The sequence below is a fragment of the Enhydra lutris genome, unplaced genomic scaffold (genome assembly GCF_002288905.1).
Source record: "Enhydra lutris kenyoni isolate GAN:26980312 unplaced genomic scaffold, ASM228890v2 scaffoldscaffold95, whole genome shotgun sequence".
NCBI lineage: Eukaryota > Metazoa > Chordata > Mammalia > Carnivora > Mustelidae > Enhydra > Enhydra lutris.
In genome coordinates, this window is record NW_019154179.1 from 534,225 (window position 1) to 555,026 (window position 20,802).

General features: G+C 44.5%; 1 protein-coding gene across 3 annotated transcripts in view; it reads left to right on the forward strand.

Moving 5' to 3' along the window:
• Nucleotides 1-20,802, forward strand: part of LOC111139084 (chromosome unknown C9orf3 homolog) — a 353,105-nt gene that overhangs the window by 248,977 nt on the left and 83,326 nt on the right. For all 3 annotated transcript variants that reach the window (XM_022491219.1, XM_022491218.1, XM_022491220.1), the window contains exon 12: nt 20,410-20,472. In XM_022491219.1, the coding sequence (XP_022346927.1) occupies nt 20,410-20,472 (63 nt within the window). The remainder of the gene's footprint in view (nt 1-20,409; nt 20,473-20,802) is intronic.

Genomic DNA, 20,802 nt, shown 5'->3' on the forward strand with positions numbered 1-20,802 from the left:
CTGGGATCGAGCCCCCCGCATTGGGCTCTCTGCTCAGCAGGGAGCCTGCTTCCTCCTCACTCTCTGACTGCTTCTCTGCTTACTTGTGATCTCTGTCTGTCAAATAAATAAATAAAATCTTTAAAAATAATTGGTTACATGTTAGAGCGATACTGTTTTGGCTACATCATAACGTAGTGTATATGTACCCAGTAAAATATATTATTAAAATTAATTTTAGGGGCACCTGGGTGGCTCAGTCGGTTGCATCTGCTTTTGGCTTAGGTCATGATCCCAGGGTCCTGGGATCGAGCCCCCGCATCGGGCTCCCCGCTCAGTGGCGAGCCTGCTTTTTCCTCTCCCTCTGCTGCTCCCCCTGCTTGTGCATGCGTGCATGCCCTCTCTCTTTCTGTGTCAAATAAATAAATAAAATCTTTTTTTTTTTTAATTTGTCAGAGAGAGAGGGAGAGAGAGTGAGCGCAGGCAGACAGAATGGCAGGCAGAGGCAGAGGGAGAAGCAGGCTCCCTGTCGAGCCAGGAGTCCGATGCGGGACTCGATGCCAGGAGGCTGGGATCATGACCTGAGCCGAAGGCAGCTGCTTAACCAACTGAGCCACCCAGGCGTCCCAATAAATAAATCTTTTAAAAAATTAAATTAAATTATTTTTAGCTGTTACATCTTTTTAAATGTGGCAACTAGGACATTGTAAATGACAAATGTGGCTGCATACATTCCTAGTGAACAGTACTGCTCTAAAACTATTAGTTGCATTAAAATCTAAGTGCATGAGGCCTTAAAACCCCCCACCAAATAGATGTAACTGAAATCATCTGTATTTTTGTCAAATGTGTGGATAAAGATAGAGCTCAGCCCATCCATAGACAGCGTTCACTGTGCTGTGACAGCGCTGATGATTATAATACACGGATGGGAGTGCTTATTCACAGTGGGCATCCAGAGGGCATGCACTAATTACCAGCCTCACTTCAGCTCTTAATTTCACCTCCCAGGCAACCCGTTTCCCGAGGTACTAACAAGTAGCTCACTGGCACCAGTGAACCTCACGGACCTTCTGTGGCTCTGTCCGCTCTTTGGGGGAAGCGCTCAGCAGATGTGAGATGGCAAGATCTATGGGCACTGGGGGCACTGATGATGATAGAGAAGATGGGTCATGGCCAATCACCTCGGGTGTCTCGGCAACAGGCAGGAAGCACCTCGAGCCCCGAGATTCATGCCTGCACCCCCACCCCAGGACAGCAGGTTCTTGCAACATCTCGAAATATGCCACTGCTTTTCAAGCACACACCTGCAGGTTGCCCACGGCCACACAAGCAAATGATGGACGACTTCAGTCTCATAGGGAAAATGCTGAGGTCACAGAATTGAGGAAATCTGATAAGATGGGATGATTTTAGCGCAGAGAGAGCCAGTGGTTTATAGAATAACTCGTAAGCTTCTTTTTTGCAGTTTATGTAATCACATCAACATAAGTTTAAGGCCCATTGGGATACTCCGTCTCGGTGGTGTCTATAAGAATTCTACATTTAACGGTCATTCCAGAAAAGTGAGACTGCTTATTTTGTAAACTCCAGAGAAATGATATTTTTCAAATTACATGTGCTATGAGATCCTGGCTTCTTTTTTTTTTTTTTTTATCAGTAGTAGCGGTGGCTATAATGGGGTCTGTTTTTTGAGCTTCTAATAATTTGGCTGTCTTTTTAGTCCAGTGGTTCGGCTTACATTTTCTGAGTGACTAAATAACTTGTCAGGGGATCTTAGAGATACATTGACTAGATTTTCTGGTCTCAGTTGGGGCAGGGCCCATAATGTCAATGAGCTACCACAGTTCACTGAAGAGCCCACAAATCCCTCAAAGTGATACACTGCTCCTCAGTCACCAGAGATGGGGAGAGAGTTTACTGAAGTCCTTTCATCTGTAGCCTGATTTCTTTCATTTTTGGCATCTGTGCCTTCGTGCTCATATTAGTTAGCTCAGGCTGCCATAACAAAATCCCGCAGACCAGGTGGAATTTTGCAACAGACATTTATGATCTCACAGTTCTGGAGGCTAGAAGTCCAAGGTGAAGGTATGGGCCAGGTTGGTTTCTCCTGAGGCCTCTCTCCTTGGCTCGCAGACGGCTGCCTTCTCCCTGTGTCCTCACATGGTCTCTCTCCTGTGTGTGTAGAGATCTCTGTCCCAATCTTCTCTTTTAAGGACAACAGCCAATTAGATTAGAGCCTGCTTCTGTGATCTCATTTTACCTTAATCACTTTTTTTAAAGTCCCTGTCTCCAGTATAATCACATTCTGAGATATTAGGGGGTAGGACTTCAACATGTAAATTTGGGGGGAGGGGAATTCAGCCCATAACAATGCTTATTCCCAGCACTTCCCTAATTCCACATTTCTTGTGAATCCCTTCAAAATGCCCAATAAAAATCACCCAAGTCAACCTATTGCCCTAAGGATGAATATTTTTGGGGTCTATGGATTTTTGGGGCCCCAAGCAACATTCTGTCTTGTGGAATGAGAGAGACAGATATGTGGGAAGGAAGGGTCTATTCTGGAGAGTACGAGGTAACTGAAGGTCTGTGCTGGGCATCTGTATTTTGGGGGCTATCTGATCTGACACTGTCTAAATGCACTGACCTCTTAGGGGTGCCTGGGTGGCTCAGTGGTGGCTCAGAGTGGTGGCTCAGAAGGCCTCTGCCTTCAGCTCGGGTCATGATCTCGGGGTCCTGGGATTGAGCCCAGCGTCGTCGGGTTTTCCGCTCTGCAGGGAGCCTGCTTTCCCCTCTCTCTGCCTGCCTCTCTGCCTACTTGTGATCTTTCTCTCTCTCTGTCAAATAAATAAAATCTTAAAAAAAAAAAAATGCACTGACCTCTTCAAAGCAAAAGGCACCACGATGTACCAGGAGGCATTTTCCTCTGGTGCCCCAAATGAAAGTTCTGTGTCCTTTCTTCCTTCTCTCTCTTTCAAAACACAATTTCCAGAAAGAATATGAATCTCACTCACAATAGTCTAAGATGAGACTCCAAGTGAATAATAAGGATTAAAAGTGTTTCCTCTCCCTTGAAGATTTCCTTTGTAACTGTGTCAGAGCTTAGACATCTAGGGAACTGCCAAGCATCCCAGACCAGATGGATGAGATTTGCAAGGGGAAACTTCCAGGATCTGAAATTGTACCTCCTTGTCCAGTGCCTCCCCACCCCCATTCCTTCCCTTTGTCCCACGAATGTAGCTGGTACTCTCTATCCTTTCTGAGGGACTGTGGATGGCTCAAGGATGAGAGAACATGGGCTTTGCCCTCAAGATGCTTAATAATTAAGTGGGGAAAGTAGGTACACAAGTAACCGACCCAAGGCAGAATGCAATAACTTGTGAAAAATGGACTAGCTTCCAGCATTTGGGAGAAAGAGGTTGTTTCCCATTGTGGGAGCAGGGAGGGTTGAAGTACCATTGGAAGCCAATCTTGAAAGACACATAGGGGAGAAGGCCATTTTAGACAGGCAGAGAGTCAGAACCAGCATCTAGGGGATCTAGGGGCTAGAAAACAGAGTATGCATGTTTGAGCAGCATTGGATAGAATCCGAGCTCGATGGGCAGTGGCTGAGGAACCAGTTGGTCATAAGCATAATTAAGGCTCAGTGGGTAATGCCCCAGGACCAGAGGAATGGATGCAGCTTCCTGGTGGAAGGGCTGGGGGAAAGCGCCCTACCAGCCAGCCTCACTGTCACTCCCCTCTCCCTCCCCAGCCCCAGCCTCTGCCACACTCTAACCAAGGTCATCTGCCCCCCCCATAATAGAAGGGTCAGTGTTGTTGTTTTTTTTTTTTCTTTTTTTTTTTTGTAGCGATAAATACATCAGGTGAATGCATTTTTTTTTTTTTTTAAGATTTTATTTATTTGTCAGAGAGAGAGAGGGAGAGAGAGTGAGCACAGGCAGACAGAATGGCAGGCAGAGGCAGAGGGAGAAGCAGGCTCCCTGATGAGCAAGGAGCCCGATGTGGGACTCGATCCCAGGACGCTGGGATCATGACCCGAGCTGAAGGCAGCTGCTTAACCAACTGAGCCACCCAGGCGTCCCAGGTGAATGCATTTTGACCACAGCTTGGAAGAGTGATCTTTCCTCTTGTTGGGATAGGCTGGTTAGGAACAGGTGTATTGTTGCCTGCTTTGCGTGGAGAGCAGGAGCTGCAAAGGTATTGATTAGGAACGCAGGACACTGCCAGACTACACGGGAACTTGGATGTGATCCTGGAGGGTTGCCACAAGATTTAAGAGCCACAGAAGTCTACCAGAGGCCTGTGAAAGGGTGCTAATACTTGAATGGCAATTAGGTCCCTGGGCAGGTGGCCCAGCAGCCTAGCTAGCAGGAAAACTCCTAGATGAAAGGACAGGGCCCTCCCCACCATTCAGGTACTAGGGAGTCTCCAGAAGCGGGAAGAACAGTGAAAGAGATCTTCACCCATTGGGTTTCAACTTTGAACTTTCAGGTCCTGGAGCTGTTCGCTTACATGGATGCTTTTTAAAAGCATCATTAAGTATCTGGATGGCTGGTGATATCTCCCTAGAAGGCACAGCAATGGGCTGAGGAAACTCCCAGGTGCTCTCAGAGAAATACATGGGAAGCCATGAGAAACAAGTACAGATTCATGTAATGCAGGTGACATGCCTGAATCCCGCTCAGGGAGGAGGGAGAATAGTCAGGATACTGACCTGGACTAAGGCCTGGTACCCTTCAGGAGCTCAGATTGGACATCTGTTTTTAAAGATTTTACTTATTTATTTATTTGACAGACAGAAATCTCAAGTAGGTGGAGAGGCAGGCAGAGAGAGAGAGGAGGAAGCCGGCTCCCTGCTAAGCAGACAGCCCAATGTGGGGCTCCATCCCAGGACCCTGGGACCATGACCTGAGCCAAAGACAGAGGCTTTAACCCACCGAGCCACCCAGGTGCCCCTGGACATCTGTTTTTAAAGTGAGCTCAGAGGAGGACATGTAGGCCTGGCTCTCTCACGTGGATGAAGAGCATTTGAGAACTTGTTTCTTTTAAAAGAATGGAAATTCTGAACCAGCCCAGATGGACACAGACATGATTGGGGTGTGACACCATGGAGAGAAAAACAATATTTGCTTTCCTTTGGAATCAGAAGGAAAAGGAAGCAGGAGCCACTAGCTTTGAAAAGTCTACTTGGTTCCATCCAGTTGATAGAGACAGTTGGTAGTGGCCTGTGCACACATGGTTTTCTTTTTTTTTTTTTCAAGATTTTATTTTTTTATTTATTTTAGAGAGTAGGGGAGAGAGAGAGAGAGAGAGAGAGAGAGAGGAAGTGGGAGGAGGGGCAGAGGGAGAGGGAGAGAATTGCAAGCAGACTCCATACTGAGTGCAGAGCCCGACATGGAGCCCAGACCCATAGCCCTGGGACCGGGACCTGAAGCAAAACCAAGAGTTAGATGCTTAACTGACTGAGCCACCCAGGTGCCCCACACATGGTTTTTAATAAGGAGATAAGTGTAGGTATTTTCCGGAAGCATAGCCTTGCAGACTTGGATTAGAGGCCTTTAAGGCCATCTAACCCAGTTATGCTGAGATCTGGTTATCAGAATCACCCAGGAAGCTGTTTACAACTACAGGTTCTGGAGGCATCTGGGTAGCTCAGTCAGTTAAGCATCTAACTCTTGATCTCAGCTCAGGTCTCAATCTCAGGATTATGAGTTCAAGCCCCAGATTGGGCTCCACATTGGGTGTGGAGCCTACTTAAAATATAAAAATACTATAGATCCTGGACTCAAGCCATTCCCAGTGAATGAGGATCTCTGTAAGTAGGACTGGGACCAACTGAGAGAATCCATAATCATGTCACATTCTGCAATATATTGAATCAACAGAAGTTTTCTTATTCCTTGAGTATAATCTAAACTCTTAGAATCGTTTAGTTTTATGTTCCTCCAAATATTTGGCTTTATGGTTTGGTTTATTAGTTCAACCCTTATGCCAGGCACTATGTGCTGGGCAGTGGGCTTACAAGGCTGTCAGGACACAGTCCTGCACGTGAGCACATGGCCCATGAGGGCATCGACAACCAACTGTTGTTCAAGGTGTGCCCAAGGGAACTCTACCCTGAGCTTGAGACCTGAGAGGATCCAAAGAAGTTGACTTTTCTGTTTGCCACAGTCAGCTGGAAGACCAAGTCCATTGGAAGACAGCACGCTTGGAGGCAGGAGATTTGGCTGTGCCCCACTGGGTCACAAGTCAGCCAGCTCATGTGCAAGGGAGCCAATTTAATTGTCCTTAAGGTGTAAAGTCTGGCAGGTCATGTTTGGACATAGGGGTGTTACCTGTTTTTCAGGTTCATACATATTGTGTGCCCATAAGAGAGATTCACTCAAGTAAGGACATTACTGCAATCATAAAGAATAATACCATTTGGGGCACCTGGATGGCTCAGTGGGTTAAAGCCTCTGCCTTCGGCTCAGGTCATGATCTCAGGGTCCTGTGATTGAGCCCCACATTGGGCTCTGTGCTCAGCGGGGAGCCTGCTTCCCTCCTTTCTCTGCCTGCCTCTCTGCCTACTTGTGATTTCTCTCTGTCAAATAAATAAATAAATTCTTAAAAAAAAAAGAATAATACCATTTAACAGGACTTCATTGTAATGGTGCTTTGTCTTTTTCATAGAGATCTTTGGAAGGAAGAAGTAAACTTAAAGGATTAGGACAAAGATATCAGCATCGGGTTGTAAACCTATACATCAATAGAAGAACATCTGCTTCTACTTTAAGAACTGCCCCTATTCTCTATTTTATTACCCTGAAGACATATTCTGGCAGACTCTTCATCAAAGGCAGATTCTTCTATGCTTGCATTATGCTCTTGCCACCCCCGGGAAAAGCCCTGGGACCCAGCGGTGCGGCAAGCTGTGCACATGGGTGCACACGCACACAGGGCCCCTTGGCACTCTGACGTGCCACAGTATTGTTGCACATACGATGTTCAGCTCTGCATCTTCTGCTTCTGGACAGCGACTCTGACAGTGGCCCTCCACCAGGCTCGCAGGGACTTTTGCCAGCCCCCGCTAGCAGAGCACCTGCTCACAAGGAAAGCTATTAGGAACACTTAGCTGATTTTAGAACATGGGGCTTTTCCCCCTTCTCTTTTGTGGAGAGCCATTATGTCGAACAAAATAGGTGTATGTTTACTATGTGCATGGTATAGAACTCTTGGGTGTGGCCCCTATTGCTTCCTGGTTAAATATTAGTCTTTTCTGGTGTTGCACGACTTTCAGTCTGCTTTAGAATCGCAGGCAGGACCAAATCTTGGTGAGGAGCTCATTTTCTGTCCCCAGGAGTGGTGGCCTGATCTGCCCAAGCTGGGAGCCCCTGTTAGAGGTAGAGCCACAGGTCAGATCCAGGACCCTCAGCCTTCTGTCCATCCAGCTAAGGTATTTTGTGTTTTTTAGCAAGGTTGCTTTTAATCCAAATCAGCTTGAACCCATCCTTGCCTGCATTTTTACAAGACCTATGAAGAGATAATAAATGAATACAGCAGGTAGCTCTGAGCAGTGATGATTTTTGATGTAATTAATGACTGCTCTTTTTCCCTGAATCTGTTCTTCACTATTCTTTAGTGGGCAAAGCTGTGCTTTGTGCATGCAGTAATATGAGCCTCACTTGCCAAGACTTTTCATAAATACGTGTCATGGTCTGTACTTCCTTCTTCCATGTGGATATCTCTAAATGGTAGTAGCCTGCCGATCTGACGGAATGTTTTACATAGGAAATTCTGGGCTTTACTGCATTGAAAAGTTGGAATCTTTTTTGGCGTGAATGAATACAAGTGTGTGTAGAGGTCTTTGCTTTTAGAAAGACACAGCTATTCCTCCCTTGAGATGGAAACTAAATTAGATAATAAATATCAGGTCACCCAAACAACAAATGAGAAAAAGCAATTGGTCAAACAAAGAAATGTCTTTATGTGCCATCTAAAGCATTTAAGGGACGCCTCCTTTATCTTTTTATTTGCATTCAAAAGCCAATTCCAAGTAGAGTCCCTGCCTTTTGCCCTCATTTTGTCCTCTCCACCGACCCAGAGCAGGAGAGCTTCGAGGGCACGGCCCAGGGGTGGCCCAGCAGCAGGTGTTATCACATGGGTCAGGATAACAGTGATTGTCGAACTGCCCAAATCCATCTGTCTGTTTCTAAACAGGGCAGCATGCCTGCCACACGCGTATCTTTGTATGGCAGTTGTCTGTGATGGTGCTTGGTAATGGGCGTGTTCAGCTCATTCAATGGAAGACCCTGTCCTTCCAGGTTGGTCCTCCAGCTTGGGCCTCTGCAAGCTCAGTGTTTCTGCTTCTGATCCTATCTATTTATAACTGTCACCACCACATCTAAGTATGGTTCAGACGATTTGATGCGTAAAATGCAAGGCCGCGTTATTTGGAGGTCAAAGAGCAGGAGTAGAGGCTGGGTGGGAAAGGAGAGTCAGTTGTGTGCTACCCAATTTGCTGTTTTCACAGAGGACGCTGTAGTGAACTTTTGTTCTGCAATCTTAATCCTATATTGGATGAAGGAGGTAATTGATATATTAGATGCGGCTTTGGAAGCTGTGTGGCCTTGGGCGAGCCGCTTGCCTTCTCTGAACCCTCACTGCTTCTTTGGGGAATGAGTGGGGGTTGGCCTGGGTGAAGGCCAGAGCCGTTTTTTTGCCTCACGTCACTGTATGCTATGACTGGTAGCTGAAGTGTGCGCTCTATCTAGATGAGCCTGGTCGCTTTGAGAGGAGGGAAGTCTGGATTTACTTTTCCTCCAGGTATCTCCCTTTCTAACCTGGGAATCTGTGGACTTGCCCACAGACTGGAAACTTGCCCTTGCTTTGGAGAGGTATTGGGAGAGTTTTCATGTGTTTCCTCCTGAGTGGTGTTTTACAAAGGTACCTATCAAGAAACCTTGTCTGTGCATTTCTTTTCTCCTCAGCTGGAAAATTGTTATATGAAAGATTATTGGGAGAAATCACAGGTAATAATCAACCTGCAAGAGCATTTAGCCTGGTTGATCATTGAATAGGCATTTGCTTCTATTGCAGATCAATTATTCACAGATAGTAACCTGTTTGATCCACTAGCAAGAGATAAAAAAAATTTTGCTTGGGTTGTCAATGCCTTGAAATGCCTGTAGATCGGTAAAAGCTGCAGGCGAGCTTTACCTCGGATAGTGGCAACTATTATTTCTAGGATACGTTTTGGGACATAAAAGTAAATACTCATTTTTGTCTCTTGTCCAGATGATCCAGCGAGTTCTAGCAGGGGAAGACATTGGGGCCAAATGCTCCAGAAGCAGCCCCTCATTTTTTATGCTGATTTTATATTTAAATCTGTAGATTATTTGCCGCTTTAAAAAGTAAAACCAAGCAGAGCCAGTAATGAAATGTTTGGGAGAAATTGCTACAGTGATCGCTGTAGAGCTTGTGGCCGAATGTTGCCATGTTCCTTATATTGAGAAAGCAGAACCTATTTGGCATTGAGGTATAACAAGAAATGATCAAACCCAGATGCTTTTCTAAAATTATATTTTTGGTGCATTTATATGTCTGTTACAAAGTGTGCTACATGCTAAAAATATTTTCCTTTGTAGGCTAAGGGAATTTCAAACCACATTGAGGGCTATATAGTTCAGATGGTTTTTCTTAAAGAGCATTAAGAGCATCCTGGTTGTTATTAGCCCCGACCTTCCAGTATGACATTATTTATGCCCCAAAGCTCCACAATTCACTTCTTAATTTCAGCAACTTTACTGGCATGAAAATGCATGGAATGGAGGCCAGAGTCAATACATCAGACTTGGGGCCCGTGACTCCTGGGCAACAAGTGATACTAGGGTTGGACTAGAGAGAATGCCTTCACCCCCCATGGCCTATTTCCATGGAGAAAGGTCACCTTCCACATCTGGTGGCTCCTCAGCCTTCCCTCCAGAGACTCCATCTCCTCTTCTCTGTATTCTCTTCCTTTTTCCTCCATCGTGCATGCTGTCACTTTTCCATGTGGCCAGCCAAAGACTGTTCTCTGTTATACTTGTTACAAGGTTGGCTTCTCTAGAGTTCTCATGGAGTCTGTCCTCCTCAAATTGTGTTTCTTCATCACTGTTATTGATTTTATAACTGAGGGATGTCTGCCTGGGTTTTGCATAAGTGCTTCTAGCGAATGAAATTATAAATGGGTAAATCCAAGAACATGGAAGTCGGGTAGCTCTGTACAGAATTGTATTTGTGATTTTAAGCCTTCTCTCTTCTTAATTATTACATTGGTTTTAAATGCATGTAGTTACTATTAGGATTTTAGATGTTTTTGTATCTAGTGCCTGTCATGTTGGTACCTTCAGAAAACAATGTCAAAATATCAAATTTCAATTCTGATATTCTTAGGACAACAGTGGGCTTATTGTTTTGAATGAGGTGGGACCAGAATCAGAATGATCTCCTTTATCGTAAAGCAAATGAGAAAGAGAACTTGCTTCCTTGTGTCCCCCGGTCCTTTGGAAAGAGACAGGCACTTGTCTGTCACACCTCGGCCATGCCATATCACTGTGGGCTCCATGAGAGGTGTCACATCTGTGTGGTGGTCAGGTGACACTTTTTGTTATGATGCCACAAGTCATTACATAGGTTCAAAATATAAGATGGGCTTTTGTTTCTGGGGGTAAGAGGCAGGGAATCAGTATCTACTGGTTTACTTTGTGCCTCTGGGTTTATGGGCTGTCTCATTTCATCCTCAGCACTGCTCTGCGAAACAGCATCATCTGCTTCTAATAGGCCCAGAAAGGTTGTGTGACATGCCCAAGGTTGCACAGCTTCTAGCTGGTAAGGACCGGAGGGTGCCTAGGTCTAGTTTCTGAACTGTGTATTTCTCATGACACATGGCTTTGTACAGAGCTTGCTAAACCACATGCACAGGACAGCACTTAGAAACAACAACAGCGTATTTAGTTGTATGTTAGCATGATTTCCAATGCCCTTGAACCTCAGAGAGCAAGGCAGTGAGATAAGAAATGCTTGAATAGAGGGGCGCCTGGGTGGCTCAGTGGGTTGAGCCTCTGCCTTCGGCTAGGGTCATGATCTCAGGGTTCTGGGATCGAGCCCCGCATCGGGCTCTCTGCTCAGCAGTGAGCCTGCTTCCTCCTCTCTCTCTCTTTGCCTGCCTCTCTGCATGCTTGTGGTCTCTGTCTGTCAAAGAAATAAATAAAATCTTTAAAAAAAAAAAAAAAAGAAATGCTCAAATAGAAAGCAAAGCTAAAGTGAACTGCTGGATCTATGCTTTAAAGTGAAATCCATAATTATAAAAGAGAAATGACCAGTGATTGGTAGGTTTAAGAGAGTCTAACATACCTAATATTAATAGGGATATAAATTCACTGGGTAGATTCTCAAAGTCCACATATTAGGTGTTTATGATGAGTCTAATAAAGCTTTAATGTTCTTGGTGGTTCTTTTTCATCTCTCATACTCCTGAGCACAAAAGCCGTGTTGTGTGCAGAATGGCTGGGTTTATCCCTAGTAGAGAGAAGTTATGTTTGGTATCTAAAGAACAATGAGAGTTTGCTGCTTGGTTGATCAATGCTGGATCAAGTTCACATTCCCCAGCTCCTACTCTCCCACCTACACACGCAGGGGGTGGAAGCAGAGCAAAAGAGGGAGGACGGATCCTTTTTTCACAGAGAAAGAGATGTGAGCTTGGGCTTTCCTAATATGGACACAGCTGGGCCTGTGTAGCATTAAACACTGATTTAATCCACTGCTGGAGGAAACATCCTACAAAAAGTAAAGAGATTAGCAACCAATTAATTCTGGCCCTTCCAGTTGTTGTCCTGGAACGCCTTTTGTATGGATTTAAATGTTTGATGAACAAACATTCTGGAAAATAGATCTTTCTCATATATTATTTATATTGGGGACAGCCCTCCCCTGGACTGCCCCCCCCTCCACAGTTGTGATGGATTTTACTTTCCCCACTCTCTGTGTTCTTACTTCTGAATAGAGGTGGGATTGTTTAGGCCCATTGTACTTGTTTGCAAATTGTGACTTCATTGGGTTCTCTTGGGAAGCCAGATGACAGGCAATCCAGTCTGAGTGCCAATGTTTTTAAAAATAGACATGCTGGAAAAAGAAGAAGAGACATGCCGGGGCCCCAGACTCCCAAAGCATAGCTTCCTTTGAAGGCACCGTGAAGCAGGAGGCACTTACAGACACCGTATCCCCTCCCTCTTAGGGAATAACCAAAGGGACCTAGACATGAGTATTTGCTTTTGAAGCTACTGAAATGTTAACATCCATGTTTATACTTTTAACTAATTAGTAGCTAATATCTTTTGTAAGGCATTTTGCCAGAGTAGTTTTCCTATAGCATCAATGTAGTGTGTTTTTCTAAATAAGGAAGCCCATTTAGTTAAAGCATGGTGCCTAGCACTAAGGAAGATCAACCTGGGTTGCTTCCTGTGTGGAACAGTAGCTTCTGCAAATAACAAAGGGTCTTTTCCATTGGTACACACTGTCCCTAATTGCAGCCAGCAGTCTTCCAAATGCAAAATAATTTGTTTCCAGGGAATCTGTGGCAGCTATCGACATAAGTAGAACAATGTCTATTAGAACAATGTCAAGGGCATGAGTGGGAAATAATACCTCATATGTATGTGAGCTTCTAGATTCCCCGAAAGACAAGGATCTATGCTCTTTTCGTTCAGGATCCAGAATTGTATTACCCATGAACCTGGAAAAAACTCTAAAAACTCAAATATCCATCCATCCTTGCCTCCCTTCTGGTTAATGTTGGGATCTTCCACTTCTTTTTAATTCATGTGTGTGTGTGTGTGTGTGTGTGTGTGTGTGTGTGTACACTTAACTAATCTTGCCCAGAAGTTTATCCCTAAGTGTAAGCTATAGGAATTGCTAGCTTGGGTCAGGCCAGCAGCCCATTCTGCCCAGCATTGTGTCTGCTGTTTACCCAGAGACTTATTGAAATAGAACTTAATAGATGGCTGTTCTCTGTGGCATTGACCTTAAAATTTAGATGTCTCCCAAACATCTGGAATGTCTTAATAGTAACTTGTGAGAGATGGGTCATCATTAAAATTATCTAAACCGGTGGTTCTCAACACTGGCAGTACAGTGGAATCACTGGGGGAGAGATGGGGGTGGGAAATGCTTTAAAAAGGACTGAAGCAGGGTCCCACTCTCGGGACGGGAATTTCAGTGATCTGGAGTGCCACCTGGTTAATGGGATCTATAAACCCTCCCGGTGATTCTAATAAGCAGTCAGGGGACCCTCTGATTAAACGCCACCCCTACATAACTTTGTATTTCATCTGTGAAACTCTTTAAGGTCAGAATGTCCATGAATGTTAAGCTCCTGTAAAGAATTGCAGTCATACAGGTGCTGAAGAGGGTGTACAATATCTGTTTTCTGAAATGGCTGTTGCAATAGACTTTTATGGTATGGGATAATATTTTATGGGCTGTGTTTTGATCTGAGGTTGATCTGATCCACATAACAAGCAACTATTTTAAAGTGAGACAGTCATGCTATATGTTCCCTAAGCTCTCATGCTGGAGTAGAAAGAGTACTGCACTTCCAGCCTGGAGATCGAAGGGCCACCCAACATAAGTGCTAAAGAAATGAAATTTGGGGGACCTGGCTGACTCAGTCAGTAGAGCATGTGACTTTTGATCTTGGGCCTGTGAGTTTGAGACCAATATTGGGTGTAGAGATTACTTAACAAAATCTTTAAAACAAACAAATAAAACAAATGAAAATTCCCTGAGACTCAGTTTCTTCATCCTGAAAATGGGACCGTGTGAGAACAAACAGTGCAGTCTGTATGTGGAAGCCCTTGGCGGACCACTCAGACCTTACAGAATTGGCCACTCTGCTTCTTTCTTCCACTTCTGAGGTCCCATGTCTCTGATACACATAGCGGGTGGGTACTTTTTATGTCTTAAACTCACTTCCCTCCAGTTTCTAGGATGTTGCATTGCTTCTAGAATTTGATAAATAACAGCTGCCTCGCCTCGTAAGCACATCGCATGTGCCTGGATCTTCGCAGCTCTCTAAGAAAGGAGGCATAGAGAGATCACATGACTAATATATGGCCGAGCCCGGATTCAAACCCAGCACGCTGCCCATGTGCTCCTTATACTATGCCAGCTTACTGCCCGGTCACACGAGTGTCCTGAGGACAGGGATGGCGGCTGACTCATCTGTGTTCACAAAGTCTAGTGCTCTGTTTTGTAGTAAGCTCTCAGTATGCTTGTTAAGTGACTAACCTGTCTCTAGTTTACATTCTTGTTCCCGAGGTCAAAACGTATTTCCTCTGGTTTTGATATCAAAAGAAGTAAAATACTTGGTTGGTTAACATTTTTTTATCGTAGTTTAGCACCAAGTTTGTATAATATTGTATTTACTTTTATTTTGTTTTGCAACAGTTCTTTTCCTTGAATTTTACAAGTAGGGCATAATCATACGTCCTTACCTTTTGTGCTTGACTTCTAAGTGTTTTTAATGGAGAGAAATATTAGAACCATGACATTTTATCAGAGCCCTTTCCTCTCCCCCAAAAAGAAAAAGAAAGTTAAAGAAAGAAAAAATAAACTCAGAATATTTTTATTTATTCATACTCTTCCTTGTCCAAAATGGAGTTAAGACAGCTTCTAAAGCAAGATAGAGCGTGATAAAAATAAATTAAAATATAAAAAAACAAAGCAATGTGAAAATAATAGTAGGAAAATAAGATGGTGCCAGGAATTAAATTGTCATACAATATGCACCCCTTGAAGTTCTTATGCTTGGTTTAATGTAGGGGCACAGCATTTTCTAGAAGAGGGAAAAGGGATCAATTTGCAATGTTCATGAGGTAAAATAAACCAGGTGCCTGAGTCCCCCATTCCTGATGTTGATACCAGGCTCCCTGTGGGGCCTCTCAGAAAATTACTATTTAATGTAATAAACAATCCTCTGAAACTACCCTTACAGTAAACACTGGGATGGGTTTTATGGGACTGTTTCTTATAATGCACCTCAATAAAGGTTGATGGCTTCTTACCAGAACATAATGTGATAAAAGGAATTTCACAGAGCACCAGTAAGACGTCGTCCTGTGCCAGCGGTATGGTGGTCTGCACTAATCCAAGAGGATCTTAGAGTATCTAGGGCAGTCAGGAAAGTCTGTAAACCTCCTGACAGTTGATGCGTGTGTGGGAAGGGGGTAGGGGACTGTTCATGATTGTAGGTGTATTTCTGTCCAGGGAGCCAAAAGCTGATAGCTAATGCTTCATCAGATTCTCGGAGGGGATCTAGAAATGGAAGAACTGAGGGTGTTCCCTCAGGCAGGCTCTGCAGAAGTTTCTGAATAACAGTGAGTTTGGGGTTATGATGCCTGAGAGGAAGAGGTTCTCTTAGCCAGTTCAGGACAGAACAAATGTGGGAAGGATTTCCTTTTTTGAAAACTATGCTTTATAAGGATTCCACCACGGGCTCCATTTATCAGGGCCAACATCCTCTTGAGAAAGAAGAATTAGGCATTTATTCTACACAGACACAAAATAGTCAATAATAGAAATGATAATTTTTCTAAAATCAAAGATATCGTAAAGGAATGTTATCTTCTAAAAGGGTAGAACAAAATTTAAAGGCCTAGACATTTGAGAATGTTGACCCTAATCAGGATTATTTCCTTGTTACTATTTGCAACTTAAACTAATCTTGATTTTATTTCCAGTTTTGTATAGGTGCTTACTTTTTAATTTACCCTCAATATATGTTGGCTATAGAGCTCTTCTGAAACAAGCAAAAGCTTCTGGACTTCTCTATAGTGTTTGGTATTAAAAGATCTTCTGACTTCTTATAGAAGATAGTTTTTCCTCTCCTGTGCCTGCAGGAGTGTAATTTGCCACCTGAGGCTGTTTGGACTAATTAAAGGGCTCCCCTTGTCTGCCCTTTCAGCTTTCTGGGTGACTAGGAAGGCGTTCTGCTGCTTCTCATTCCTCTGGATTGTAGCTCACCATGAAGCAGAAGCACGTGTCCATATTAACAATATGAAATTGATATCACTACCATATTCCAATGAAAAGAGTCATTTCCTCTTGACAAGAAGAAGAAGAAGAAAGAAAAAGGTTTTCTTTCTAAAAGTAATCTCCAGCCACTAGATTAAGTAATGCTTTTATTCTAAAGCAATGGCATTTTCCTCAGCCTCTGAAGTTTCTATTATAAGCTGCATTGACAAGAAAGTTTCTTAAAGCAACTTCCTTTCAAAACTTGCATCTCTATTAGACGAAACATTTTTTAAAACATAATTTAAATAGAAAACATCTGTTTTTAAAAGATAGCTTTAAAGCGCTCTTACCACTTTCTTAAAGATAGTTACTAGAGTACCCATCCCTGGCTACAGAGTTCCAATTTTATTTTTTTTTTTATTTATTACTTTTTTAAAGAGAGAGAGCGGGAGAGAGAAAGTGTGCATGCATTCTGTTGGGGAGGGGGCAGTAGGAGAGGAAGAGTTTGAGAATCTCAATCAAGCTCCACACCCAGCACAGAGCCCAGCTGGTTGGGTTTGGGGAGTTGGATCTCACCACCCTGAGCCTAAATCAAGAGTCAGATGTTTAAACGACTGAGCCACCCAGGCACCCCCAGAATTCCTTAAATAAATACTCTTCCTCCAGTTTTTCTACACCGTACCTTTATTGGGGCCACCCCATGAAGAAAGGAAGATTTAGACAGGCAAAAGGAGAAATGTGTGGAGGTTATATAGAACATAATAAAAATAATTAATATTTTCCTGATAAAATAGAGCACGTGGGTAGCTTAGTCACTTAAGTGTCTGCCTTTGGCTCAGGTCATGATCCTGGTGCCCAGGATCCAGCCCCGAATCAGGTTCCCTGCTCAGTGGGGAGCCTGCTTCTCTCTTCCTCTGCTGCTCTCCCTGCTTGTGTACGCTTTCTCTCGCTCTCAAATAAATTAACAAAATCTTTAAAAAATGTATCTTCCCAATAATTTTGAAATGTGTTACTATTTCATTCTAGATCAAACTCAACTCTAAGCACTGCATTTTGGAATACAATTTTCATGATTAATGTAAGAGGGAATTAAGAATCTTTATTTCTCATTTCTATTTTTATTTTTACTTTTTTTTTTTTTAAAAGAGGTCATTTCAGAAGTACCCTGGCAATATAACCGATGTCCCATAGTCTCTTTCTTAGAAAAAAAAAAAAAAAGCATAATTTTTTGCTCTTTACAAAATAAGGTATTTTAGTGGAGAAACAAGCAGGAGTTAATTAGATTTTCATCTTGAGACTCTACTCCTTGAAATTTCATGTGCTATTCATTCAGTCATTTGTTCCTATAGCTTCCATTTACTTAGTTCACATTTATTTAGCATCTACTATGTGCCAGCAGTATTTTAACCAACCTGACAAAAATCAAGAACTAAAGAGACAGGATCTCTTTCTTCCTGGACTTTAAAGTCCAGCTGGGGAGATAAACATTCAACAAATTAATAATTTTTAAAAAAGGTGTAATAGAACTGTACAACACAGAGTGAACCCTGCTGTAAACTATGGGCTTTGTTTAATAATGATGTATCAAATATTGGTAACTGAATTGTAACAAACATACCACCCTAATGGAAGATGTTAGTAATAGAGGAAACTGTATGTTATGCTGGCACATGGGAACTCTGTGCTTTTTGTATAAATTTTTGTTATCTGCTCTAAAAAATAAAATCTCATAATTAAAAATAATTTTTAATAGCTCTAAAATGTAAGCAATTTAGAAGAAATAAACAGGATGCTATTCGAAGGAATAGTGGGGGTGAAATAATTTGGAATGGGGAGTAAGGAAAGACCTTTCTAGAGTTGTTGAAGGCCAGAACTAGAGGATAAGTAGGAGCCAGCCAGGCAGAAAAGAGAAAGTGCATTCTTGGTAAAGCAAAGTGATATCACTTGAAATACCTTTCGAAATATTCTGGCTTCTCAGTGGAGGATGGATTGTGGGAGTGGGTGCGAAGGTGCAGGAGTACAAAGGAGAGGAGTTAGGAAATTAGAGTGGACCGTAGCTTTATGACCTACACACAGTAGCAGAGTGACAGTAGGATTCTTTCCTTTGCTCTGCTTCTGCCAGAAAGCATTAGGTTCTCCATGAGCTACAGAGTAGGAAGAAAGGAGACTGTCAATGGCAGCAAGACAGGGTTCCCAGGTCTCAATTCCTAAGATTTTTCAATGACTTAATGGGATTTTTAGTGTGAAGAATAATCGTGTGTGTGTGTGTGTGTGTGTGTATTTGAGACTACAATCAGATGAGAATTACAATGGAAAACAAGCCTTCAAATACTAACTATCCATCTGTAATAACAGATTTTCATAGAAGTCTGTATATGATTAATTTTCAGTAGTTTCCTATTCCTGCTACTGGATTGTTGGAATTTATTTTATTTTTTGTTTCTTTTTAGGCTACATGTTAAAAAATTGTTGATAAGTCAACAAAAAAGATACTTAAGGAAGGTCTATTTAAGCAGGATGCTGTTTTGGTACATAAGTATTGGAAGGTTTTTATCAGAGTTCTTAGGGGTGGTGAATTCCCAAGGAAGAAAAGTCTAGTGGGTAAAGGGAAGTGTCTATCAGTGATAGATTTCTATTGATTCTGGAACTGTTCTTAGTAGCAGGAAAGCTCAAACAGTTCGGGGTTTTATTTCCATTTGAAAGTAAATAGCTCTTCAATTACATAATCCACTTCATAATTTTAACTTTTACCTAGCTCTGTATATGTACTGGAGATGTGCAAGGCATAACTACTTTTATGCATTTGTTTTGCAGTGGAAAAATTGTATATGATAGTTGTACATTATATATAAAAAGATTTGATACCACTTCGAAAAATCTTTAGCAAATGAGCATGCATTTCATAGTCCTTAGCTAATAATAATACAAAATGGCTAATTTGCCTATCTAACTCTATAAGTACCTTTTTTTTTTTTTTTTGTATTCCTGGAAACACAAAAACTTAAGTGAAGAATTCCCCATTTGAGCAGACCTGTTGTTTATTTTAGAACCTATAAGTGCATCATCAATGTAATTTTAAGTAGTCCAGTTATGAATATGGGATGAAGGGATAAAATCAAGTTTTCCACTCTGATGTCTCCATTAAGAAGCTCCTCTTTGTGTAAAATACTCCGTGGCAAAGTTGCTTCTATTTAAAGTACTGAGTTTGATCTTGGCTTTGATCTAAAGCTTTTGATCTTGAAAGAAGGATGGAGTAGCAATAAAGAGAGGGCAAGACAGATTTTCTTTAAAGAAATGCGATAAAGTTAAAGGGATGGTCAAGATCAACAAACTGGAGTGCGACCCGACTCTTCTCTCCAAGCGCTCACCCCCATTCTGGTTCAGCCAACTTCTCATGCGGATGGGCAGAAGTGGTGTCTGAGGAAAAATTTGGAGCACGGCAGACTTTACAAACTAAGTGGAAACTATCCCCCTAATTATGAAGACAGAATGTCGCCTTTTAAATTCTCCCCAGTCGCTGTGGGGGTCCGCGGGCAGGGCGCGTGCGGCGCCTACGGCACTTAGAGCGCTCAGGCTCCGTCAAGGCGCGGGCGGTGAGCCTTCTACGCTATCCGGGTTTCTCTCCCGGGAGGTCACCTGCCACCGCCCGGGAGTCCGGAGGGGCCACTGGAAAACGTCTACTTAATGGCGTCTAATCCATTCCCGGAAAAAAATCCACTAGGAAAGTTCCTTTCCGCTCCGCGAAGGCCATCTGGACACTTAGGTTTCTGACCCGAGGAGGGAGTTCGGCTGGCCACGGGGGTGGGGGCGCTTCTCGAGCTAAGCCCTGTCGCCAGCGGCCGGGCCACGCTCTTGATCGCACAGTGGCGGAGAAACCCTTGCGCGGGTCCCCAGGGGCCAGCGGAGTGGGTGGGGGCTGGAAAGGTAAGGCGTGCGCGCCCAGGTCGATCCGCGCGTGGGAGGGCGCGGGAGCGCGGGCGCGGGCGGGACGCCGGGAGATGCGAAGAAAGACGTTCGTAAAGAGAACAATAAAATAGCCCGCTCGCCGTCGGGGGCGGGGGCGACCTGCGGCGAGGACTGAGCGGCCGCCTATACCTTTAAGGCAGGCCCCGCCCCCGCCCCAGCGCCCGCCCTCCGCCCGCGCCGCCGCCCCGGCCCCGCGCCGCCCCGCCGCCCGCGCTGCGCCTTAGGTGTTGCGGGCTCCGCGCGCCCGTTGCTCTCTAGCGGGCCGGCCGGGCAGCCGTCGCTGGCTGGGCGCGGGCGGCGGGGCCTTCGCTCCCACCCTCACCTTCCGCGGGCGAGGTAGTAGGTCATCGCGCCGAGCTGGTGGGGCGCGGGGGAGGGAGGCTGGGGTGGCTCCCGGGGTAAACTTGACTCTTTCCCCTTCCCCCGCAGCCGCTGCAGAGGGAGCGCCAGGCCCGGGCGGAGTGCGGGCTCGCGCGGCAAGTGAGCGCCGAGGTGAGTGCGGGAGGCGCGCTTCCTGCGCTCCCCTCCCTCCTTCCTTGGGGCGGTGGGTCGGGCGCCGCATCCCCATCGCGGACTCCCCTCGGCGCCGACGCGCGACAGCGGTGGGTAAGATGGCCCCATTCCGGGGCTCCGGCGCGCACCGGCGCGGGGGTGGCCGACCGGGCCCGTGACCGGAGGGAGCGGCCCGGGCGAAGGTCACGGCCTCGGCGCGCCGTACACGCGCGCGTCTCTTGGGCCCCCGTCGCTGAGGCAGCTCGGCGGGCCGGGAAGGTGCTTGTGGCTTCCCCAGGTGAAGCCCTGGAAGGCAGCGTCGCGAGGCCG